We start from the raw sequence: 24,658 nt of genomic DNA, 5'->3' as shown, positions 1-24,658 counted from the left end.
ACCTTCCCTACAGAGAGCTTCCACTCCTACCTTCTCTATAGAGCCTCTGTCCTTTCCCTTGTATGCAATCACTCCTTCTATAACAGTTGATCTCTGTAAATAATCACTGTATATATATAGGGGCGTACGCCCATCTCCCATCTTTTAGAGAATGAGATGTGTTTATACTCATAATTTGACCCCTACGTAGCAGCGTACGCTACAAGTAGTAGTAGATAAAAAAGACAATCTAGTTGCAATTATCTTTTTCAATATTTCCTCTAGATAATTGAACAGTGATATCACTCTATAACATTTAAGAATAGTTGACTTTCTATTAGATTTTAAAAGAACCATCTCAATAGTATGCCTTCAACACTGAATAAAGTTTTTAAATTATTAAATGATTTATAGTAGCAGCTTCTGCAGCAGTGAATTTTGTGGAAGAAAATATAGCTTAGAATATTGAGAGTACTCTTTCTTATCTCATTTCTATTGATAACTGCCACTGCAAGGTGGAGCAATGTTCAACACTATGTATATAGTCTAGATGGATTCAGTATAATGTGGGATTCTAAGGTGTTGTAATTCTTACATGTTGAGTATAAGTGACAAGAAACTGCTTAGTATTGTGGGAGCAATTATGAGGTAAGACCCCTCTTGAGGGCTAGATTCAGCATGGTATAATGAAGTCTCTTCATCAAGAATAACTCAGTTATGAATAGAGAAATGTAACTAGAGAGTAGCCGAACATAAGAGTAGATTAGTGAGGTGAAGACTGTCATAGTCTCAGACTATATATGACCTTAAAAAAAATATGAAGAACAACAACAACAACATATAACTACATTTAACTCATCTTTAATTCAAACAAGCCATTTCCATTTCTCATCATATTCATATTCATTATTTTCTTGTAAAGAAATATCTTCAGTTGAATTGTTTAATAAATGAAATTGTGGCATTCCGCCTCTATTCTTTCTTTCACTCTGCTTCTTCCACTTCTACATCATTATTCCTTCTATTCTTTCTGTATGCTGCGATCACTCCTTCCTCTGGAGTAGATCGCTGACAGGATGACTATGTATATATAAGGGCATTCACCCACCCTTCTAGATTAGAAAAACTCAGACATGAATTATCCTATCCATTGAATGGTGTACATCATAATTTGGTAGCATGTCTGCTCAGTAATCAATTCAAGATCCTTCTAGCTTCCACTCCACCCCCTCAATGTTCTACTGTTGGGTACAAGAGTCCCTAGGCGTCATCCGTTCGCTGCGTTGATTCTATACTGTTGAGTGGAACGCAGTCGAACGAGCGCCCCTACTCACCCTTGTAACCGACCCCAAGGTGCATTTGTCCGTTTCGCTGATTCTCTACAGTTGGGTGGAGTGAGATGAGCAATCACCTCACCTCGATCATTCAATCATTAGATCCTGCTAATTCCCTACTGTTGGGTGGAGTGGAGTTGATCGATCATCCCCTCTCTGATGTCGTTCGTCCGTACTGCACTGATTCTCTACAGTTGGGTGGAGTGTAGTCAAACATCACCTGACCTACGTTACATCTCACCTTGCGTACAGGCACGAATCGATCAGTAGTCAAGTGATTTACAACAGAAGAAGGAGCGATCTACCTGTTGATAGTACATCTAAGTGTCCACCCTATAGTGAACCACTTACCTAAGGATGGATACCGACGCCACTCGACAGTCTCACCCCGCGGCGGACGAGGCCGTGGCTAGCAACACTGAGCAGGTCTCCGGTGAGAACGGCCACCGCTCACATCAATATACTCAGTCTTCCACAGAAAAGCACGCGATTGTGATCTCTGAAATGTGGAAGAATGAGAACAGTTGCTATGCAGAATTAAAAACTCTGCTCACCTTTTATGACCACCTCAAAGCAGAAGGACTGCTTTTCATGATGTCAGCAAGACATTACCAGGAAATCAGTGTTGTGCTGCAGAGCGCCTCAGTGGATGAATGGGCAGCTGCCTTCCGACAGTGGCTTGAGATGTTCAGAACAGATGCAATAAAGCATGTTAAAGATACAGATTTTATCACCTCTATATTCACTGAGTTTAATCAAAAGCAAGAGCAGGCTTCACCCAATGAAGAAGCAATATTGAATATGATAGATGAGTTTAAAGAGCTGGAAGTTTAGCTGAATAAATGAAAGGACTGTCTGAAAGTGTGGAAGTGCCTTCTAACAGAATGTAAGACTCAGCTGATGAGTCTGAAAAATTGACTCAGTGAATACAAAACCCTTCTAACTGAACACAAAAATCAGCTGACAAGTTTGAAGAAGCAATTCAATGATCATGAAACTCTTCTCAACAATTGAGAGAATCAATTAGTGGAGTGGAAGAACTACTTTAGCAGTGAGGGTTTCACTGAGTGCTTTATCACTTCCAACATCCGATCAGCATTCTTGCCACACGGACCCAGAGGAGGCGGCTGGGGATCACTCAGAGCCATCAGCTTCAGACTGTGAAACTTTCTTTTTAGAGCATGAGCATGTCTGAGCAATTGATCAGTGAGTACAGAATGATTTACTTATGACTCTGATGGTAATAGAATCAGATGAGATATGAATGTCAACCCCTCTCACAGATTCAACAGCACTAAGCAGGGATTGAATATCAACCCCCTCAATGAAAGTGACCGACCCGTGTATGAGTGGGATCTACTGGTAAGGAGCAGGACCAGCGCCGCTCAAGACAGCATAGCCACCCCATTTTATGAAAATGAGTGTTCCACACAGCTCAGAGCCGCAGACCTCATGCTATACAACTCTGAAGAAATCAATATGATTGCATTCATATTGTGACTTGAATTCATAGCAATCATTGAAGGTGAGGCAGCCATCCTCAGAGTTTTCCCTTTATGTCTAAAATAACAGGCGCTTGAATGGCACAATGAGCTATCTTCAGAACTTCACAATGAAATGGTGCTTTCACTGAGCATAATAATCAACAAACTGCAAAGTGAGTTCCAGCTGTCAGAGGGAGAAGCCTGGGATCAGACTCAGATCCTTCAATTTTTATTTCACAAAGTGGATGAGCTGCTGCATATGACATATATCACTCAGAAGGTTAATCTTTTGAGAGTGGCTGGAATATTCAACTCAGCAATAGTTAAACACCTTCTGTGGGAGGGTCTGGAGAGTGGGCTGGCAATGATAACCCCTTTCATTCCCACAGAATATCTAGATGATTTCTGCAGATATATTTAAAACAATGAATCAGCAGCAAGATGCACTTGAAGGGACTGCAAGCAGCAGCTGTTGAAGTACACATGGTATAAATTCAGAGCAATTGAAGGCAGAGCATTCTGTCAAAGATCAGCTGAAATGCCCTCTCAACTGACACAGCAGCAGATGAAAGCAAATCTCTGATCTGCAGATGTTAAGAAAGTTGAACAGACAGTAGCATCCCTCTTCAAGTCAGCAAAAGAAACTGCACCTGCAGCAGAATGTTACACATGCGGCGATCCACACTATACAAATCACTACTCAAACAAGAGCATGAACAATATGAGCAATAATCACTCTGCAAATCAGATGAAGTTGAATGAGGAGGATTCATTGTCAGATCTGAATATTCTGGATTCTGACAATGAGTCAAGAAACTAAGAAGAGGGATGAGCACTGAGGGGCCTGTCTCATCCATGACAGCAGCCACAGACTTTTCCTCAGACCTCAATATTTTTAATACTGAGATATGCAATAATGAAGAACATTTCTAAAAGTGATCACAAAGTCATTAGCAGACTGAACTATCTTCCATACACTTTTTTTACCATATAAGCGATCACAGTATGAGGGGAGCTATTCATGTGTGTCAATACAGATGCAGAGATCTCTCTAGTGAATGCAGAAGTAGTCAGATTATTCTTTCTGCATTGCACCTCTGCACCCATGCTGAGCAATTGATGTATAGAAATTAGAGGCATCAGTGTGGGGTCGGATGCATCTAATATATACTATTATTATTATTCTTCTGTTATAGATGTATGGTGTAATAGGCGCAACGGAGATATCTATATTAGGCGATAGATACGTGGCGATAGATACGTGGCGATGGCAATATTATCTATATAATGCTCGCTGATATCCGTGGATTTTAGGAGATCAGCGATTAGCTTTGAACAATAGAGATTGCTACCTTCTTAATATCCTTTGTGCGTACTTCACACTACTCTTGTAATTACTCTTGTAGCCCATCTCTTACATATGGAGTCAGTGACTATGACATCTACCTGAAATACTCCAGGATTTTTCAACTTAAGAATAAGCTAATATACAAAGTCAATTTAATACATGCAATAGCAGAATTCCAGCCCAGAATCTAACAACTATTCAAACTATTCAATTTAAGAAAGAATGTCAAAAGAATGACAACAGATCAATACATTCAATTTAAAATAAATGAAATAAAAAGTATAAAAAACAGCAGCTATTAAAAGAAAAGAAAGCACTCACAAATCAAAACAAGTCAAAATCAAAAATAATCAAAATGAAATAAATTTCAAAGCAAAAGCAACAAAATAAAAATAAAAACAAGATCAAAAATTAAAGCAGATACATAGAAACAAAAGAAAAAAGAAAAACAAAAATTGAATTGATTATCAGATCAAACTATTCAATTGAAATCTTGTAGCAATATTTGATTCTTTCAAATATTCAATCAAGAATTCATTTCCAGTTTTTGTATTGAACAAAAGTTTTAAATTTAACTGTGTCAATTCAAACTTCTCTCTCAATCTCAATCTTAACTCTGTATGCTTTGTACAAAGTAAAAGAAGATGCTCTGGGTTTTTATATAACTGATAATCTGAACATAAATCACTTAAATCATTTCTAATCTTTGTTAAATATAATTTAAAATAACCATGTCCAAGTTTTAGCTGCATTATTGTAGCAAAAAGTTTCTTTTTACATTTTATTGAGCAAGCTTTCCATTTTGGCTTAGTTTCAAACCTGTATGTATGTATGTATGTATAGGTTTAACGTCCCGGAGAAAACACGGGCAGCGCCCGTGTTTCAGAAGCCTCCCGAAGGGCATGGAGACGTGCTACGCTGGAGAGATTTCTATGTACACAGAGAGAGAAAACAGAATCCAGGTGGCAACTCTTGAGAAGACTCAGCTCATTGCAAAGGATTTTTCTGAGCTGCGCATCCACTTCTGGCCCGACGTATGGCCATTCATGGTGGGGCTATAGTGTGGTTCCCTGAGGGGACCGCCGCTGCCGTGCCTGGAAGGCTTTATAGTGAGCAGAGAGGGATACCTCTCTCAGTTGATCAGAAAGCTGTCTGTGCTTCTAACATCAGAAGAAAGACAGACAAGATAAATAATGAAGGAGAGAGCACTGAAGAAGGTTGTGACAGGAAAAGAGCAGAGAATGACAGAGAGAGCAAAGAAAAGAAGGAGAAGAAGCATTTGAGCCGATAGAGACAAGGGCAAACGAGAGGAAAACAAAGCAGAGCACGCGTAGATACAATGCCGGCAGTCAAAACCATATCAGCTGAGTCAGACACGTAGACTGTACTGATTACACCACAGCTAATTGAGACAGATGAGCCTAGTTGTGCTATCTGTACTGTCTGCATAGACTGTGATGTCCCTGGCAGTTGCACTAGCTACCGTGGGTGTACTCAGCAGGCCGGCCTCGTGGAACTGCTGCGGGGGTTGTCAGATGGTTTGCAGCCAGCCGGCTGCGTTACCTTGTGCAGTACCGTGTGTAGAACTGCGTGCAGTCCAGCAGTTCTACAAAGTCTGTAGGGGTCAGAGACCCTAGATAGGCAACAGCTGTCGCCCGGTTGTGTGGCCGTGCTGCTGGCCTCTTGGGCCAGTGAAGAAAGTGCCTCTGTGAGTGTCGACACAGCACCAAATGTTCTGGGCTCTTGTTGTGTCCACAGACACAGGTGAGCCTCGCATCTGCATGCTGGAAACGCCTGTGGTACCAGGAGAAGTCCCCATGAGAGGAGCGGAGTGCGAGCCAGCGGTGAAGGGCATGCCGTGGCATGGTGAGCTCCGGAGGGGCCTTCACTTGGTATTCCACAGTCGGCCTGCTGAAACTCCAGCCCCGGTACCAGTCAGAGAGCCTGCCACAGGCTCCACTCCACCACTTTCGCCTTGCCTCTTGGCTGAGCTGCTTGGCCACTGTGCGGACCCCACTGACTGTGGGTGTGGCCTCGAGACCATAGGCTGGGGCTGCAGTGGATGAGACTGCCCGCTTAGCCAAGCGGTCTGCTTCCTCATTGCCCTCTATCCCCATATGCCCAGGAGCCCATTTCAGGCCGAGATTGTGCTGTCTGAGGAGCTCATGGCAGCGGTTGTAGGCCCAGTTTGAGGAGGCTGCTGCACTGCCCCGTATGCCCCAGATGACTGAGGTGTTGTCGAGGCAGAGCCAGATCTGAGGGTTGCTGCTGTCCTCTGTGACACAAGGTAGGAGCTTCACGGCGCACTCTAGTGCCCGGCAGGCACCAACTGCCTCAGCGTCGAAGACATGTGACATAGGGCTCAGCGCAGCTGAGAAGCTGGCCAGCTGTTTATTTCCCTGATAGACTATGAAGCCATAGCCCACCTGCCTGCTGTTGTCAAGGCTCCGTTCTGATCCATCTGAGAAAACATATAGATCTGTTGAGGGTTGACTTCTCCACCATTTCTTGAATGCCTGAGCAGCACTCTTTTTGTCTACACCCTCTGTGGGGTCTGTCCCGCATCCCTCTGAGTAGTGTGGGATGGCAAGTGTGGGTCTATTGACTGCAGGTAGCAGCGCCCCCAACCGCTGGATCTTGGTCTTTGAGCGCTGCCGGGTTCCAGCCCCTCTTCCTCGTGTGATCATTGGAGGTGCTATCCGTGAAGCCAGTGGGTGCTTCTCATCCACCACCTGAAGCCTTGTCGCGAATCGCATTTTGGCCTCCTCCAGAGCTACCATTGCTGATGGGAGCCCAGCATCCCGGTATAGGGCAGCGATGGGCGTTGTACGGAAAACTGGGAGGACCCCTCTGGCTGCCATAGTAAGCACCTTCTCAACTGTCCCCACATGCCATCCCAGGCGGGAGCTAACCTCCCCACTCCTGCCCGTGTGCCTTGCTGGCTGCGTGCGGCCGCCGTACCAGGCCTCTGTGCCATAGAGCAGTGAGGGAACCACGCAGGTGGTGACCGCCTTCCGCAGAGCGTCTGCTGGGGGCCCGTCTCTGGTCTTTCCCAGACTCCGGATGTGCTGGGCCACGGCCCTTGCCTTCTTTGCCCGGGTGGAGACATGTGGTCTCCAGGTGAGCCTTCTGTCGAAGTGTACACCCAGCCAGCGAAGTGCTGGCTCCTGTCCAGCTGGGGCAGTAACAGGGTGAACAGTGAGATCCTCAGACACAACTACTGCTGGTGCCTCATTGTGTCGCTTTCTTGTAAGATGGATCATCTCAAGTTTCTCTGGTGCGAAGGCCACCTTGTTTATCTCCCCCCACCTCAGAATACTCTGTATATCCTGTCTGAGAAGGGTGGCATTGTTGTCAAGTGAGTGGGTCGCCCGCCAGATGTTCAGATCATCCGCATAGCCAAAGCGCAACTCCGAGTTTTGCCACAGCAGCTCTGCCAGGTACAGAAGGAACAGTATTGGTGACAAAGGAGACCCCTGTGGCGTGCCACATTGCATCTGATGTGCTGCTGTGGTGGTCCCCTCCAGCCGGACCTGAGCTCTGCGTTCAGTGAGGAAACTGTCAATGAGCTGCAGCAGCTCGCGTGGCCACCCCTGCTGCGCCATCCGCTGAAGCAGCCGCCTGCGCAGCACAGCATCAAAGGCACCCTGCACATCCATTGTGACCATGGACACTTCTTTGTTTTGTGCGAAGGCTGCCTCCACCTCATGAGTGAAAGCAGCTACCAGGTCCATTGCAGATCGTCTGGGCAGCGCCCCCCCATGCTGTGGGCTGACTATGCCGTGAATGAGTGCCGTGTACGCCAGTCGCCTTGCAATGATGCGTTCCAGCCCTTTGGAGATTACTGAAAGCAGGGCAATGGGCCTCCAGGAGCGGACTGAGCTTCTATCTCTCTTACCCACCTTGGGTATCATTGCCACCTCTGCCAGTTTCCAGGCTCGTGGGAAGTGGCAGAGCCGGAGGCAGCAGTTGTATAGCTGCTGTATAAAGAGGGACACATGCTGCCAGCATGCTTTGAGCATCCGCACTGTGATTCCATCCGTGCCTGGGGAGGTGCTCTGTACCCCAATGGTGTTGCGCTCCACCTCCTCCATCCCAACCCGGGGGTTCCAGGGCAGGTTCCCCATGCCGCTCCAGTGCTCATCATCCAGTGGGTCATACTCCAGATCATCAGCTGAGTTGTATCGCTTCAGAATTGCTTGTTGAAGTGCCTCAGCTTTGGCGGCTGTCTCTTCTATGACCTGATCCCCAATCACCAGAGGGGGTGCTCTGAGGTTGGGTTCCAGCTTATGCCATGCCACCACCCGGTACAGGTCTCTACCATCTCTGGCCTCATTGATCACCTGCCTCCAGTATGCACGCTTGGCCTTGCGCACTGCATCCTTGAACTGGTGCTTCGCGGCCTCTGTCTGGTGAGTGGTGAGCTCTCGGTGCGCTCTTCGGCAGTCTGCTGTCCACCAGGGGGCTGTGGTCCGCCCTTGTTGAGCTGGCTTACTGACTGCCTGAGCCGCAGCCAGAAGACTCTGAGTGAAGTGCTGGGCCAGATCATCAAGCTGTGCCACATTTCCAACCCCCTCTGGGCAAGGCATGTCCACCATGAGACCTCTGACAAGATCTGCAAAGGGCTCCAGCTGAGAGTCTGTGATCTTGATCCGAGCATCACTCAGCTGTGTTTGAGGTGTTGTTGGCAGCATAGTGATCATAGACTGGTGATCTGAGCCGCAGTGTAGATCTTGACGCACTGTAGTGGAAGCAAAGGCCACATTGGAGAAGGTGAGATCAATCACATGACCTGCTGCATGAGTCGGAACCCCTATCTCTCCCACAAAGTCCATCCCATGTTCACTGGCCCATTGGACAAGCTCCCCGCCCCGGTGCAGATTCACTGCCCCTGGTTCAAAGGCATCATGCCGTACGTTGATATCCCCACCTATCAGACAGCGGGCTGGTGGGCTCAGATTGGTCAGATAGTCCATGACTGCGTCTGTCCCAGGCTGTCTGTACACATTGAGAATGTGGCAGCCATTTACACTGACCCATAGCAGATCCCTGCTTTGCACAGACCGGTGTTGCTGTGCCCTTGTCTTTGAGCCCTTGCGTACATATGTCATGACCCGGGGCCTCTCCTCCTCTCGCTGCTCCGGGTTAGTGTCATCCCAGCGGTCTATAGGCGCAAAGCACTCATACGCTGGGTGGTTAGAAGTCTTGGTGCCAGGGTGTGTGTATGGCTCCTGTATACAGACCACTTCACAGCCCTGCTCGAAAGCAAGCTGCAGAGCTGCTGTGTGACAGGGGGCTGCCCTGGCCGTATTTGCCCAGAAGACCTGCAGGGGGCGATTTTCCTGCTGGTTGTTCCTGCGGCGCCAGCCGCGTCGCTGGTGTTGGTGTCCTAGCATGAGGAGTCACTTGGTGAGCTGCTGCCGAAGTCCACCTGCGGGATGAGGTTGAAGGCCTCCAGACCTGCCATCTGCATGCTGGAGTCAGACTGTTCTTTAGCTGCTTGGCTGTGCTGCCGCACTGCTGTGCGAGCTGAGCGTCGCCTGGTGCGGGCCATCTGCCAGGTGGCACCCTCCTCACTGATGGAACTCTGAGTCGCCGCCCGCTTGCGGGGTGCTAGCCCAGCGGGCTGTGTTGACTGGGTTGACTGAGCGGTTGGTGTAGGCACCACCACTGCGACCATTGGTGCTGGCTGTGCTGGCGGCGGTTGCCGCTCCTGAGCATCCCTGTGGCACCTGTCGCCAAGGCGGCGAACAGCTGCTAGCTCTTTTTGAGTTAGGCGCCTGAGGGTGCCATTCACGCGCCTGGGTGCGGCAGGGCAGTGCTGATGCCCAGCTGGGTAGGGTTGGCAGCAGTTGGCACATCTTGGCGCTCTCTTGCACTCCGCGCCTGTTGGCCCCTCATGCTGGCTTGTGGGCTCACTGCAGTTGGAGCATCTTGCCAGTCGCGCACACTTTGGTGGGTGGCAGAACCCCTGGCATCCTGGGTTATGTCTCACTGTCAAAGGCCGTTTCTCAATCAGCCTGGCCCTCTCACTGGCATTGAAGAGTGAGAAGCCTTTTACCGGGGCAAGGAAGGAGACAATCCATGTAATCTTCCCTGTCTTGGGGTTCACCCCATGACGCGAGGGTCGACAGCTCACTGGCTTTACCTTTGCCTGAGCCAGAACCTCATCTTGTCTGTGGGGATTCTTGCCCCTTCCCAGTCCTGGACAAATTCTGGGACCCCTGGGACAGCATAATTGTACCACCGCTCTGGTAGCCGGATCTCCGTGGCGCCAAGGACTTCACAGAGAGTAGCCACTGCCTTCTCAGTGGTCAGAGCGTCGCGTATGCCTCTGTCGCTTGGTGTGATCGCCCAACCTGTCCTGGTGGGCTCCACCTTCGGCACATTGGCCACATCCCCCACCCCCTGAATGTTTGCAGCGATTGCCTGCCGCACAGCATATGGCTGTAGCCGGGCGACCCGTTTCTCTGGCTGGAGGGTGACGAGGACTCGTGGGTCCTCCTGCTGTTTTGTGCCCCCTGTGGGGCCCCCTGGCTGACTGGCGCTTTTGGGCTGCAGGCTAGCTCCACTAGCCCTGCCTGCCGAGGAAGCCGCAGTCTTGGCAGGGGCAACCCCAGGGAGGGCAGAGTTTTTCCCCCTCTGAGCAACACCCGCCCAGGTAGTCGGCTCCCTCGCAGCTGTCTTTGCTGCATTTGGCTGCGGATGAGTATCCGGGGCAGCACCCCCTCTCAGAATTGATGCTGCATTCAGATCTGCTGTCACATACTTGACAAACCTCTCACAGAAGATTCGGGCAAAGTTCTGACTGACTGACTGCTTCTCCCCCTCAACCCAGCTGTCCAGAGTCCTTGCCAATCTGATGAGAGCCTTCTGCTGCAGGTTCTGTTGCTGAGCCTCCTCAAACTGCTTCTGCAGCCGAGAGGTGGCCGTGGGGATGCTGTCGCTGGCTCCTTTGAGGACTGGGGGAGGCATTGTGACAGTCTTCCTCTGCCTCTTGCCAGCCTTTCCAGCGACAAAATTGGCCGGTGACTCCGGCTCCAGTGGCCTGGTGTAGGCCGTTTCGATGTCCTTGGGCGGACGGGAGGGCGTTGAGGGCTCCATGACCACTCAACCTGTGCAGTACACACACGTAGAGAGATCGCAGAGGGCGTGCGATGATATTGAACGGGTTGGAGGGTTAAAATTATACGAAAAACAGTTGGAAAAGTGGAAAATTCAAATGTACCCCTACGTTCGTGGGTGATATTATTATGATGAAGGGCTAGGGGGCAGTTATTTCTTTACCTTTTTTACTTTTCTTTACAAATTCGGTGTAGTGGTACTTGCTTTCAGGGCGATTTTTGTATGTAGCTGCGTGTACTATTTCTATAGGGAGTGGGGGTGTGAGACAACCACGTGTCTCGTGTAACGCTCCAGGGCTCTTACTCTATATAAAATGGTCCACTTAGCTAGCAATTAATCAATCAAGCTTTTCACCTCTCACAGATCCTGCGATGCCACGTCTTAGGGAAATTATCTGTTCTGATCTAGCATTGCTTGCCTGCTTCGGCCTAGCTCTTAATGCGGGGCACCTTAATGCGGGTTTCTTACAGAAGACAGCTGGTTGTCCGGGCGGCCACCGCACGCGATGAACCCTACATACACAGTAGTTAGCTAGCTCCGACCAACAACAATAACAAACTTAACCATCCCACAGAGTATATGATATGTGAATGGTGTTGATTGACGTTGTTTCATTGGCCATTTTAAGGCTCAGAATTTTGTCCAGAAAAGTCTCATCTCCACTTCCAACAAAACCTTGGAACCAATTGTAGGAGGATAACGTTCGTTGATTTTACTACTCCGTAAACTAACTACGCGAGAGCAATACAATATGTTGGGGGGCACGTGATAGGGTAGCCGTAGTACCCCCTAACACCCCCCCGTGCTACGGCGCCGCCAATGCACTTGCCGCCCGGGGGCCCCCTTTGCTCAATTCTTCCAAAAACGCAATAACAATTAATTACAAGATTTGGACCCTGATTTCCTCTTTGGGAATAGGTGCCCGTACAGCAATAACTGTAAAAAACAGGATAACACAAGCAAAATTCCATAATCGCTGTACCACCATTACCTTCAACCTTCTTTGTCAATCTCCATTAACCCAATTCTTTTAACAAATTCTTCAAAAGCAGGCCTTGCCAGTGGCTTGGTGAGGCCGTCAGCTATATTGGCCGTAGAACCAACATGTTCCATCATAATTTCACCTTTTTCAACCAAATTGCGGAGGATATGGTATCTAATTTCAATATGGCGCGACCTTCTTGTTAAGGATTCTCCTTTCACTAGATTTATCGCCCCCTTGTTGTCAACTCGCAGGTTTGAGCATATCTTCGCTTTCCCCTCTACCAATCCAGCATCATATAACATGTCATTCAGCCAGATCACTTCACACACTGCCTCACTTGCCACTATATACTCTGCCTCAGTGGTTGATTTTGCAACTGAGGTCTGCCGTTGCGATCACCACGAGATTGGTGCTCCGTTTAGCATGATAATGTAACCCGTAGTTGACTTGTATTGGGGGTCCGCCCCTGCCCAATCTGAGTCGCTGTACACGACAGGATTGAGTCCCTCAACCATCTCCTTCTTGTATAGGATACCGTGATCCTTCGTTTTCTTGACATAGTGTAGGACATGTTTTAATGCCGCCCAGCATTCCTTGTGCGGACGCGAGTTGAAACGTGAGAGGTAGTTGACCGCGAATGCTAAATCTGGCCTGCTGCTTGATACCAAATACTGCAGTGATCCTAAACCTTGATGATATCTAGTAGCAGTAAAATCGTCATCTAATCCGCTATCTTCATCTGGCGAGAATTCTAGGCGTATGCCGGTCACCATCGATGTGCTGGCCGGGTTGACCTTGTCCATTCCAAAATCCTCAAGAATCTCATTGATATAACGGTTCTGAGTAACTGCTAGGTCGCTGTTCGCTTGACGTCTCACTTCCATCTCAAGGTAGGGCTTGTTCTCTTCAACATCCTTTGTCTCAAACCTCTTTGCAATCTCTGCCAGTACCCAGTTCAATTGCTGTTCTTGGGGTCCTGTTACCCGACAGTCATCGACGTGCAATGTCAGGTAGATCTTGCGAGTAGGGTGATATAAGAATCCGCCATCGTATGGTGAGATTTTGAACCCTAGGGTGGTGAGGTGCTCCGTCACAAGGAAGTACCACACCCTTGCAGCTTGCTTCATCCCGTAAAGGCTCTGGCGGAGCAGGCCAACTAGGCCCCCCCTGCTGTGCTTAATCCCTGTAGGCAGTTGCATATATACAATCTCGTGTTGTGGCAGTATGCCGTTCAAGAACGCGGAGACATAGTCGATCGCCTTGGCTTTCCACCCCTTTGCTGCTGAAATCGCGAATAAGCTCCGGGATGTGGGTCCTGATACCACCGCAGCGTACGACTTTGTATAGTGGACTCCTTGCTGTTGAAGGAATCCCCTAACCACCCAGCGAGCTCTAAACCGGATTGTCTCTCCCTATCGTTCAATTTTCAATCAAACATCCACTTGTCAGTTAAGATATCCATGTCTGAGATCTTCTCAACAACAATATACATCTTCTTCTTCTCAAACATGCTGACCTCTCTTCTCATTGCCTCATACCAGTAGTCCCAATCAGGGCTCCTTTTGGCTTCCGCCACAGTAGTTGGGCGGTCAGTTAGAGTACTCAGGACAGGATCATTCTCATTGACAGAGTCCTCTAATTCATCATTCTCAACAAGTTCTGTCTCATTATCTAGAAGATAGGCTGGATCCACTGCATCCTCTAGTTCTCCATTGACAATCATCTTTAAAACATCAGATTTCACCTTTGCTAGACATTGTAGAAGGCAGTGTTGCCATCCATCAGCAGCATCTAACACATCCAATTCTTCTGATAGTTCACTTGATTGTTTCACCATGTTCATAGGCGCAGTTTCACCCTTGTCTAGTCCTTCATCAAAATACAACATCTCGTGCGATCTCAAGGCGACGATTGATTGAGTCCCAGATACGATATTGATGCAGTCCTTGATAGCCAACTAATCACCATTCCTTGCCATCAGTTCTATCTGCAAGCTTATCAGTAATCTTAAGGTTTTTCTTGTAGACCTTGCACCCCCACCTGCGTATCCAATGGGCAGTAGGTTGCACCCCAGTCCATGCCTCAAATGGCGTAAGTGGAACTTCTCGCTTGCATCTGTATATCTTGGTCGATGTTGGGGACATGTTGATCATCATGATCGCGGCTTGCATCACCTCACCCCACAACTCCTTAGCCAATCCACTATCAAACAGAAGGCTTCTTGTCTTTTCTGCAACAATTCTGTTGACGCATTCTGCAGGGCTGTTCGATTGCGGTGTGTCAGGTGTAGTTGTTTCGTATGCAATTCCTCTGCTCTGACAGTAGGCCTTCAGATCCTGGCCTTTAAACTCACTGCCATCATTTCAGTGTAGAGTCCCTACACAGCGTTGCGTAGTTGCTTCAATGCCTGTGATGAAATTCATCAACTTCGCAGTAGATTCACCTTTTGACATCATTAAGATTGCCCACTGGTATCTCGTAGCATCATCTGTTATCCCTAGCCAGTAGCTAGCACCCCCCCTAGTGGGTAGATCGTTCCCATCAAAAAGTGTTTTTCCACCCCCTGCTAGGTCAATGAAGAATCTCATCGCTGGCTTGGTGGTCCGGGCCATGGGTGCAAAGGTTGGATGTGTCATCTTTGCTTGGACACAGATCTTGCAAAATGGTAAAGCTCACTGATCAATGATTCTCATTCCTAGATGTGGATCTGCCGCCATTCTAGAGATATCTGCAGGGTTAAGATGCTCTAGCTTTTGATGCCACTGTGCCATTGTTAGTTCTACAACTTTTATGTCGTTGTTGGGCAGTGCCAATATGGCATCACTTGGGTTGTCATCCACCACAGCGTTGACAGGTTCGAATTTGCCGTTGGATAGGGCGAATCGGATTAGATCCTTGAAGGTAGGCGGTTTCTCCACCTCGTAGATATCATTCTCATTCAACTTCGCCGTGAAGGAGAACGTTCTATCCGGGGACATAAAGAGTACAGCGTGGTTGCTACCATACGCCAACTGCTTGAAGGTAAAGCCCTGGCGTACGAGCTTACCCATGCTCATGAGGTTCACTTCCAATTTCGGGACGTAGCGGATGCCACTTAGCAGCATATCCGCCCCCTCAACAGCGATCTTCGTGTCACCGATCACTGCTGCAGGCACTACCATTCCATCTGCCATCTCCAGTTTGACAATATATTTCTGGGGCCTTGCCACGACAAGATCCTTATGAGGTGTTGCGTGGGCACCCACACCTGAGTCCAAGATCCAGGTATCTCTTGTGGGCTTTTGGCCGCTCATGTAGGCCTTATCTGATATACAGAATACTTGTTCCACGATGTTATGAACAGAAGCAGTGCCAGCATCGGCATCATCCTTGTTCTTATCTCTATTGACGTTGTTGAGATTGGAGGGACGCTTCTCTGGGTATTTCCTTCAGCAATCATTTTGAATATGACCAGTTCTCTGACAGTGGAAGCAGGTCCGTATCTCACTGCCCTTCTTGTCAGACTTGAAGTTCTTCTCCTTCTCTTTATCTTTATCCTTGCCTCTCTTATCCTTCTTGTCGGATCTGGAGTCCTGCGTGTTGTTGGCAGGGCTCTTAGACATGTCAGCATTTGATTCATCCATCGTTGATAGTCGTAGAAGAATATCGCGACAAAGGGTCATGAAATCATCCTCTAAAAGTTGGGCGTTATCTTTCTCAACCTGATCCATACGGTTTTTGATGAATGAAGCCCATCCCTTGCTCACGCCAGTAAGTAGGCAGTCAAAAAACATGAAATCTTCGACCTTATATCCTAGGCGGATATATTCAGTCCTTATAGCAATCAAGCGTTTGATAAACGCGCGATCAGAACCCTTTGACTTGGCTGTCATGCTTGTCATCTTCTTATACAACCTTATCCTCAGAACAGCAGGCCTCTCAGCGAAGTTGTCTTCTAAGATAGATCATAGAGAATATGCAGATAGTTCAGAATCCTTGAGCACAGTAAAATGAGATTTCATCTGTGAGGCAACTGAGGACCATATGTAGTTGTATAGCCACACATTGCGTTATTTCCAAAATCGTTGCATATCAGTGCTGGTGTTATCTTCAGGGCCAGTTTGCTTCTCCTCAAGGATATCATCAGTCTCAGATTGCCTCGCTGTAAGAAGGATCTCCTCTTTCCACATGGAGTAGTTTCCAGATCCAGTTAGTACAACTGGCTTCCTTATGACTCTCACTTGATCATGAAACTCATTAAGGACCTTCACAATAGCAGATGTTCTGCCTTTCTTCTGCAGATAGTTTGCTAGATCTGCACTGATGCTCTCATCACTAGCAGAGGGTTCACCTCTACTTGCTTTCATCTGCTGGACTTCATATTGGAGTCTCACGATCTCCAATCTCATGCGAGTTTCCTCACTCACGTCATCACGGCTACCAGAGCCACCCGCGTTATCCGACATCTTGTTGTCATTAATTGGGTCTTCATATTCGATATTCGACTCGTTCGATTCTTCTTCGATTGTCTCGTCAGGCTCAAATGCCTCTGGTGCTATCACCCTTCTGTTGGTTGCAGGTGTTGGTAGACCTGCGTCCAGTCCTTCTTGATGTGCCTCCGGTGTTTGAGGACTTCTTCTTCTACGCGTCGTCACGTAGTCCTTCGTTAAATCAGGCGTTCCACCCGATCTCAGATTAACCATTAGGTTCAAATCACTTAACAAGCCGTCCAGGCACGCTTTTAACGATGTGTGGAGACGTAGTTAGCACGTTATTTCGCAGCTTCTTCGTAGCTTATAAGGGCCATAACCTGCAGGAGGATAACGTTCGTTGTTTTTACTAAACTAACTACGCGAGAGCAATACAATATGTTGGGGGGCACGTGATAGGGTAGCCGTACTACCCCCTAACACCAATCTCACACACGTGACCGACTTATTCTCGGCTAGCTTCACTCATGAAGATCGCACCAAACGTCTTCGAGACAACCTTGGGCCTCATATTCACGACCACATCCTTCATTGAAGCGTGTACCATGGCGCCCCATTCTCCCAAACCATCATCTGCTGGCGTTTTGCCTATCTCTCCGTCGGCCGTTCAGAGAGGATCATCGAACAAACCAAGTCCCAAGCCTGCGGCACCTCAGTTGAAGGTACTTATTCGAAGGCTTCCGCCTGGTCTAACGGCCCAGGAATTTGTAGCAGTCCTGGGCGATGAGTGGAAGGTCGGGAATGGTAAAGTTGATTGGTTTCGCTTCAAGGAAGGAAAGGATTTTAAAGAGTGTGTCTTCCTATATTTTCTTCCTCTGCGCAAGGGTAACGGGATGGAATGAATAACAACAACCCATGATGCTAGCCCGGCAAAACCTTCTCGACCTACGAGGGCATATCTACGTGTTACATCTATACCGCTAGTTGACGAATTATCCGAAAAGGTTCGGGTATCCGCATTTCAGGATGGACGGAATACAAGCCGCGATCCTATACTCATTGGGCCACCTTCACTTGAATATGCCCCTTATCCCCGTGTTCCCGGAAGCAGGGTTCGGAAGGATGGCCGCCAGGGAACAATAGACCTGGATTCCGACTTCATCACATTCCTTGAGAGCCTAACCAATCCCGTCACCAAATCTGTTGCTGATATTGCAGCCGATGATACGAAAGAGGAGAAACCAGCAATAACACCATTAATCCAATTTTTAAAGGAGAAAAGGGCAAACAAGGGCAAGGAAACTAGTTCTCCAGCTAGATCTTCACGCCACAGTCGCGGCGAGGCGAGGGAAGGGAAGGACGCCAAGGTGGAACGGGTCCATGCTAGGAAGTTGTTAAGCCGGGCAGAAAAGGCTACGCCTTCACCGGGAGACCGACAGTCGAAAATCGAGAGGGCTACCAAGCAAGCCATTAAAGCAGTTAACAAACAGACTGCTAGCCAAATGTCAAAGAAACCACGGAAGGCAAGTGAATCGCTGTCGCCAAAGGAAGAACGGCCACCCCCGACAGTACTCGCTCCAGAGCGCAGGCGAGAGCGAGGAAGTATGAGTGCTGCCACAAAAATTCTACGACGGGACCTTGGGCTTGCTCCGGCTGCTCCACGCAGAAGGGCCGAGAAGCTAGCTAACGGCGCAACCACAGAACCACCACTTACAGGTGAGGCTGACGGGGCTACTGTGCATTCGAATGAGGATGGCAGCAAACCAACTTCCACAAAAGCCAGCAAAGAAGCTGAATCTACCAGGAAACCTGCACTTGCGAAACAGGCAAAGGGCGCACTACAATCCAGCGCTGTGACGGGCCGTAATGTGAGCAAATCGGCAAACAGACCAGTGACCCCAACAACGGTTACCGTATCATCGGGATCCAAGCACAATCCTACATCAGCCTCTGCACAGGCGGCTTCTCATTCTACCGCTACACAAGCCTTTTTGAAACATGCTAATCCATCCCAAGGGGTGACTGAGGAACTTCTTGTGGCTGGCTTTGCTACGTTTGGGAAAGTCGTGAAGGTGGAGATAGACAAGAAGAAAGGTTTTGGGTATGTGGACTTTGCTGAACCAGGGGGGTTGGCCAAGGCTATCCAAGCCAGTCCCGTCCAGATAGCACAAAGCCAAGTTGTAGTACTGGAGAGAAAATCGGGAGCTGCTGTTGCACAGGCAAGGGTGAATGCCAGCAATCGGCCGAGCCAATCTACCATGGGTTCTGCTCCACGGGTTGTGTCTGGTGGTGGAGGACAAACGCCTTCACGACCGACTCGTCGGGGGAATAGAGGCAAGGGCGGGTCTAAGGAAACCGGAGTGGGTGGAGGAAATGCTGGTAGCAATGCTGGTGGGGGAAATAAAATCGGCACCTCTAAATGACGAAGAGCGACAACATTCATATCTAGTACTTTAACTTTATTATAAGATATAAAATGATGTTATCGTACTAACGCGAGGATAGTTGAGATTCACCTATTGCGATATAGGAATATACATAACGTAGGTCGTTGGGATTAATTCCCCATAGTACAAGAGGAAAAATTTCTTGCTCCACGACCTCAGTAATGGACCGTCAACGGCACCGTAATGAGATTTACAAGAATGAACAGAGTAGCGCAAGACGAAACGAATTTTCCTGAAATTGAATTCAAATTTCAAATGTTTTCTCTATACGGAGTACGGTGACATAAAATGTGCTAGCTACAGGCCTGACAAACTCATGAAAAACCCCGATAGATAAAATCAGAAGTAGCAGATGGGGGAAGAAATAGCGTAGGACCTTTCAGACCTCCACAGTGCCCACCAAACCAGGCCGACCGAAGTCAAGACGCCAGGGCAAGGTCAAGATCATCACCACTCCCTTGATCGAGACAAGTATACGAAACAGTGGCCGAAGCCTCCAGCATCATATAACCCGTAGCGATGCGGACGAGAGTATAACAGGTTTCACTCTAGGGCACTGTGGACATGGTGGTCATCAGCAAGGTTGGGGATTCAGTCGCTAATGCGAAAAAATCAGGTGGGACGATTTACTATAGAAATGATTCTCTGTAGATGGGTGGATTAGCAACAGTGCCATTTTACAGGGCAGGTCCGGAAAATTGAACAAACGAAGGGGTTGCTTACTTGAAGTAAAGTCGACTGGTTTTCAGGAAGAGGCGCGGGAAGGAGGACGTTTATATACTTTTCGCAACAAACACTAGCCTCACACTAGGCGTAAGCGAGTTCCATATTAGGCAATTGCGGAGGGTCGCACTGAGTTAGGGTTTTGTACTGTACATCATGTGGCTAAAAATTTTGTTGGACGTCCTACATGTTAGGCCACTAGGGCAAAAGAGCTGAATCACCACCAGTGCCATGCTGGTAGTAGAGGGGAACGAACCAATCCAAACCCCCAACAGATTTTATCTATCTACTCCGTAGTGGCTCGCGGCAATAATGGATCCATCCATTTGATGTTGTGGTGGGTCACGTGGGATAGGGGCTTGTGTCGGACCTCTAACAACACTTGTGAAGGGGTCAAATAATATTATATAATCAGGAATAGTTAACTAACTAACGTAATCGATAAGCGAGCGAGCCACATAAGCAAGCGAGCCACTTCCCACCTGCCATACAACAAGAATGCTTTTCAACAAAAATATCAACCACTCAAAGAAATAAAGTCTCTGCTCAAGAAGGAAGGCTTCTTTTAGCCATTCAAGCACTTAAAAATGATCAAATTTCAAGCATACGAGCTGCAGCAAAGCTGTATGATGTCCCTCGCTCAACCCTCACTCACCGTGTCTCTGGTCGTACAGCACGCGTGGACATTCCCCCAAAGAACCGAAAACTTAGCCTTACAGAAGAAGAATCACTTGTTCAATGGATTCTAGCCATGGATGAGCGAGGTCAGCCACCCCGGGTTGCAGCTGTACGAGAAATGGCCAATCTCCTTCTTGCCAGTCGAGGAATCAACCCCTCACCCACAGTGGGTGAATGCTGGGTACGAAACTTTGTCAATCGCTATGAAGAGCTGAAATCCAAGTTCTCCCGCAAGTACGACCATCAACGTGCACTATGTGAGGATCCTGAGGTTATCCGTGGGTGGTTTAAGCTTGTACAAAACACCATTGCAAAGTATGGGATTCTGGAAGAGGATATCTACAACTTTGATGAGACAGGCTTTCAGATGGGGGTTATTGGGACTGTCAGAGTGGTGACTGGATCTGAAAGAGCTAGGAATCCCAAGCTTGTACAGCCTGGAGATCGGGAATGGGTGACTGTTATTGCTGGGGTCAATGCAATGGGCTGGGCTCTCCGTACAATGATTATCCTCAAGGGAAAGATGCATCAGTCCTCTTGGTATGAGACTGAAGGGCTGCCGCATGACTGGGTGATTGGAGTCAGTGAGAATGGCTGGACCACTGACCAGCTGGGCTTGTACTGGCTGAAAGAGGTGTTCAACAAGGAGACTCTACCCCGTACAAAGGGCAGATACCGACTGCTGATTCTAGACTGGCACCGAAGCCATGCCTCAGCTGAATTTGATCAATTCTGCTCTGAGAATCAGATCATTGCTCTCTACATGCCACCACATTCCTCTCATCTTCTTCAGCCACTGGATATTGGGTGCTTCTCCCCCTTGAAGACTGCATATGGACGACAGGTGGAGAATCAGATGCGGCTTGGGATCAATCATATTGACAAGGAGGAGTTTCTGGCCCTATATCCTGCAGCTCAGATGCAGGCTCTGACTGAGAACAACATCAAGAGCAGTTTCAGGGCAGCTGGGCTGGTTCCATACAATCCTGAGCAGGTTCTCTCGCGCCTTAATACCACAATGCATACCCCCACCCCACCTGGGACCTCTCATAGCTCTCAGGCCTCCTGGGCCACTGCTACACCACATAATATACACCAGCTAGAGCAGCAGACTAAGAAAGTTAAAGGATATATTAAGCACCGTACGCAGAGCCCACCCAGCCCAACTGATCGTGCCCTAAATCAGCTGGTCAAGGGATGTCAAATGGCAATGCATAGTGCTGCTATTCTAGCAGCTGAAAATAGGGAGTTAAGGGCTACAAATGCTAAACAAAAGAGAAAGCGAGAAAGAGGCCGTACATATGTAGCCCAAGAGGGAGCTTTGGGGGTGGAAGAAGGCTTGGATCGCGTACGAAGCATCAATGAATGGGAAAGAGGGGTGGTTGAGGCTGCTGAGTCCCAACCACGAAGACGTGCAGCACCACAGTGTAGTGTATGTGGGATTATTGGGCATACTGCCCGTACATGCTCTAAGCGTACAGGAAATAATTGATAATATCAGTTTGTTAATTTTGGGTTGTATTCAGGACTTGAAGAGCATTCTTGTTGTATGGCAGGTGGGAAGTGGCTCGCTTGCTTATGTGGCTCGCTCGCTTATCGATTACGTTATCTTCATAGAATGAACGTTGTTATGTATTAAAACTAACTAGCCGAGCAACAACTAAATAAGATTGGGGAGCACGTGATCTAGGGTAGCCGTAGTATCCACCTACACCCCCCCATGCTACGGCGCCGCCGAGTTCAAAACACCCGATCCACGCCTGCCCGGCCAAATCATCCATCCCCGTATTCCCCTTACACCCATCCTGGGCTGCAAAAAAAAAATCAATTAATCTCCGCCAATCCTAACTTCTCAATGAAATCAATGAATGTGGGCTTCGCCAAAGGCTTTGTAAATCTGTCTGCTTTATTGACAGTAGAATCAATGTGGAGGAGCTTTATCTCATCCTTTTCAACAAGTTCTTGAAGGATATGGTAGTGGATTTCTATATGTCTTGATTGTCTGGTTAGAGACTCCTTCTTTGTAAGATCGATGGCACTCTTATTGTCAACCTGCAGATTTGAGAAGATCTTTCCCTTTCCTTTCAGTAATCCGATGTCATACAGCATGTCATTGAGCCAGATCAATTTGCATGCAGCCTCACTAGCAGCAATATATTCAGCCTCCTAAATTCACCTCCGCCATTTCATTGTAAGATTCCAATCCAATGTTGAGTAGTTGCTTCAATTCCATCAATAAAGATCGTCAAGTGTGCAGTGGCCTCATTCTTTGATATCATAAAAATAATTCATCTGTAGCATGTAGTGTCATTTGTAATGCCCATTCAATAATTAGCTCCTCTTTGAGTAAGGAGGTTGGCTTCATCATATAGCATACAGCCGCCACCCACAAGGTCCATGAAAAATCTCATCACAGATTTGACAGTCCTTATCATCAGTGTGAATATTGAATGTGCTATTTTTGCCTGTACACAGATCTTGCAGAATGACAAAGCTCTGCCACTCTTGATTCTCATTTCTAAATGTGGACCTGCTGCTAATTTAGTAATATCTGTGGGGTTGAAATGGTCAAGCTTTTGATGCCATTGCAACATTGTGTGTTTAATAATTTTGATGTTTTTCTTTAGCAATGCTAGCAGGGGATCCTCTTTTCCCTCTGCAGGCTGTAAGATATTCACAGGTTCCAATTCATCATTAAGCATCATGAATTGAATCAGATCTCTAATTGTTGATAATTTTTCAAGAATGTAGATGTTCTTATCACTCAAATTAACAGTGAAACTAAATATTCTGTCAGAAAAGGTTAGCAAAATTGAATGAGTGTTTCTGTAGATTAATTGCTTATAAATATAACTCTGACATATGAGTTTTTCAAAACTCATAAAATTAACCTTCAATTTGAGAATGTAGTGGACATTCTGCAGTGGCAGATTCATTTTTTTTATTGATATATTCATCTTTTTTATAATTGTTGCAGAAGCTGTTAATCTGTCAGTCATCTTCAATATGACATTAACTTTCTGCAGCATTATTGATATGAGATCTTTGCAAGGCGTAGTGTGAGCTTCTGATTCAGAGTTTAGAATCCAGATATCTTTGCCAGTTTTATCAGTAGAATAAACCTTCTCTGTTATATGAAATACTTGCTCAATGACATTATGAACCGGCCCAGAGCCTATACCATTCTTATCTTTATCCTCACCTCCACCACAGCTAGTAGAGTGTTTTTTGGGAAATTTCAACCAGCAATTTATTTGAACATGGTCAATCATTTGACAATGATAATATGTTTTGACAGCATTATTACCTTTTTTCTCTGACTTAACAGAATTCTTATTCTTGTTTTCATAGATCTTCTCCTTCTTCTTATCCTTTTTATTCTTCTTATTGAACTCTTGAGCGTTATTCATAGAGGTCTTCCCATTCAAGATAGAAGGTTCATCAGCAGCTGGCAATTATAGAAGAATATTTCAATATGATTTCATGAAATCATTTTTAAATATTCTGATGTTTTTATCTTTCTCTATTGTGTTCATTCAGTTCTTTATAAAAAAAGGCCAACCTTTACTAACCTCTGTAAGAAGTCTGTTGAAAAACATAAAATCTTCAACATTATATTCTAAGCGGATATAATCAGTTCTAATTGTGATCAAACATTTGATAAATGCGTGATCAGAACCTTTTGATTTCAATATTATTTCAATTAATTTTTGAAACATACGAGTTCTGTGAACAGCAGACCTCTCAGTGAAATTATTTTTTATGACAAATTATAGAAAATAAGCAGATAATTGAGATTTCTTAAGTATAATAAAGTGAGATTTGGCCTGTGAGGTGATCACAGACCATATGTAGTTGTATAGTGAGATATTTCATTCTGATCAAAAACATTGCATATTCTTGCTGGCATCCTTGTCAGAACTAATTTCCTTGTCATCAAAAATATCATTCATTTCAGATTGCCTTACTGTGAGGAGGATCTCTTCTTTCTACATTGAGTAATTCACAAAGTCAATGAGTATGATAAACTTATTGATAGATCTTATTAAATCTCTGAATTCATCAAGAATCTTTATTATTACAGACATTCTATCTTTCTATTGAAGATAATTCATCAAATCTGTATTGAGTTTTTTATTACTGACA

General features: G+C 46.8%; 5 protein-coding genes across 5 annotated transcripts; 3 read left to right on the top strand and 2 right to left on the bottom strand.

Moving 5' to 3' along the window:
• Positions 1–1,670: 1,670 nt before the first annotated feature.
• Positions 1,671–2,147, top strand: HCAG_09008 (predicted protein; the record flags this gene model as incomplete). The annotated part of the gene is made up of 1 exon (XM_001536007.1): positions 1,671–2,147. One exon carries the CDS (start codon positions 1,671–1,673, stop codon positions 2,145–2,147), a length of 477 nt encoding a protein of 158 aa, XP_001536057.1.
• Positions 2,148–5,127: 2,980 nt separating this feature from the next.
• On the bottom strand, positions 5,128–11,249 carry HCAG_09007 (conserved hypothetical protein; the record flags this gene model as incomplete). Its single annotated transcript, XM_001536006.1, has 4 exons — positions 5,128–5,239; positions 5,709–9,143; positions 9,723–9,977; positions 10,294–11,249. The coding sequence occupies 4 exons, from the start codon at positions 11,247–11,249 to the stop codon at positions 5,128–5,130; spliced, it is 4,758 nt and encodes a 1,585-aa protein (XP_001536056.1).
• A 1,401-nt stretch (positions 11,250–12,650) lies between these two features.
• HCAG_09006 (predicted protein) lies at positions 12,651–16,937 on the bottom strand (the record flags this gene model as incomplete). Its single annotated transcript, XM_001536005.1, has 6 exons — positions 12,651–13,667; positions 13,772–14,212; positions 14,430–14,607; positions 14,932–15,670; positions 15,743–16,189; positions 16,586–16,937. The coding sequence occupies 6 exons, from the start codon at positions 16,935–16,937 to the stop codon at positions 12,651–12,653; spliced, it is 3,174 nt and encodes a 1,057-aa protein (XP_001536055.1).
• Positions 16,938–17,269: 332 nt separating this feature from the next.
• Positions 17,270–19,087, top strand: HCAG_09005 (predicted protein; the record flags this gene model as incomplete). Its single annotated transcript, XM_001536004.1, has 3 exons — positions 17,270–17,514; positions 17,590–18,266; positions 18,381–19,087. The coding sequence occupies 3 exons, from the start codon at positions 17,270–17,272 to the stop codon at positions 19,085–19,087; spliced, it is 1,629 nt and encodes a 542-aa protein (XP_001536054.1).
• A 1,498-nt stretch (positions 19,088–20,585) lies between these two features.
• On the top strand, positions 20,586–22,134 carry HCAG_09004 (conserved hypothetical protein; the record flags this gene model as incomplete). Its single annotated transcript, XM_001536003.1, has 2 exons — positions 20,586–21,944; positions 22,039–22,134. The coding sequence occupies 2 exons, from the start codon at positions 20,586–20,588 to the stop codon at positions 22,132–22,134; spliced, it is 1,455 nt and encodes a 484-aa protein (XP_001536053.1).
• Between the last annotated feature and the right edge of the window lie 2,524 nt (positions 22,135–24,658).

Source organism: Histoplasma capsulatum, genomic scaffold (assembly GCF_000149585.1).
Source record: "Histoplasma capsulatum NAm1 scaffold_15 genomic scaffold, whole genome shotgun sequence".
In the NCBI taxonomy this organism is placed as follows: domain Eukaryota; kingdom Fungi; phylum Ascomycota; class Eurotiomycetes; order Onygenales; family Ajellomycetaceae; genus Histoplasma; species Histoplasma mississippiense.
This window is presented reverse-complemented; position numbering and strand designations above follow the sequence as displayed.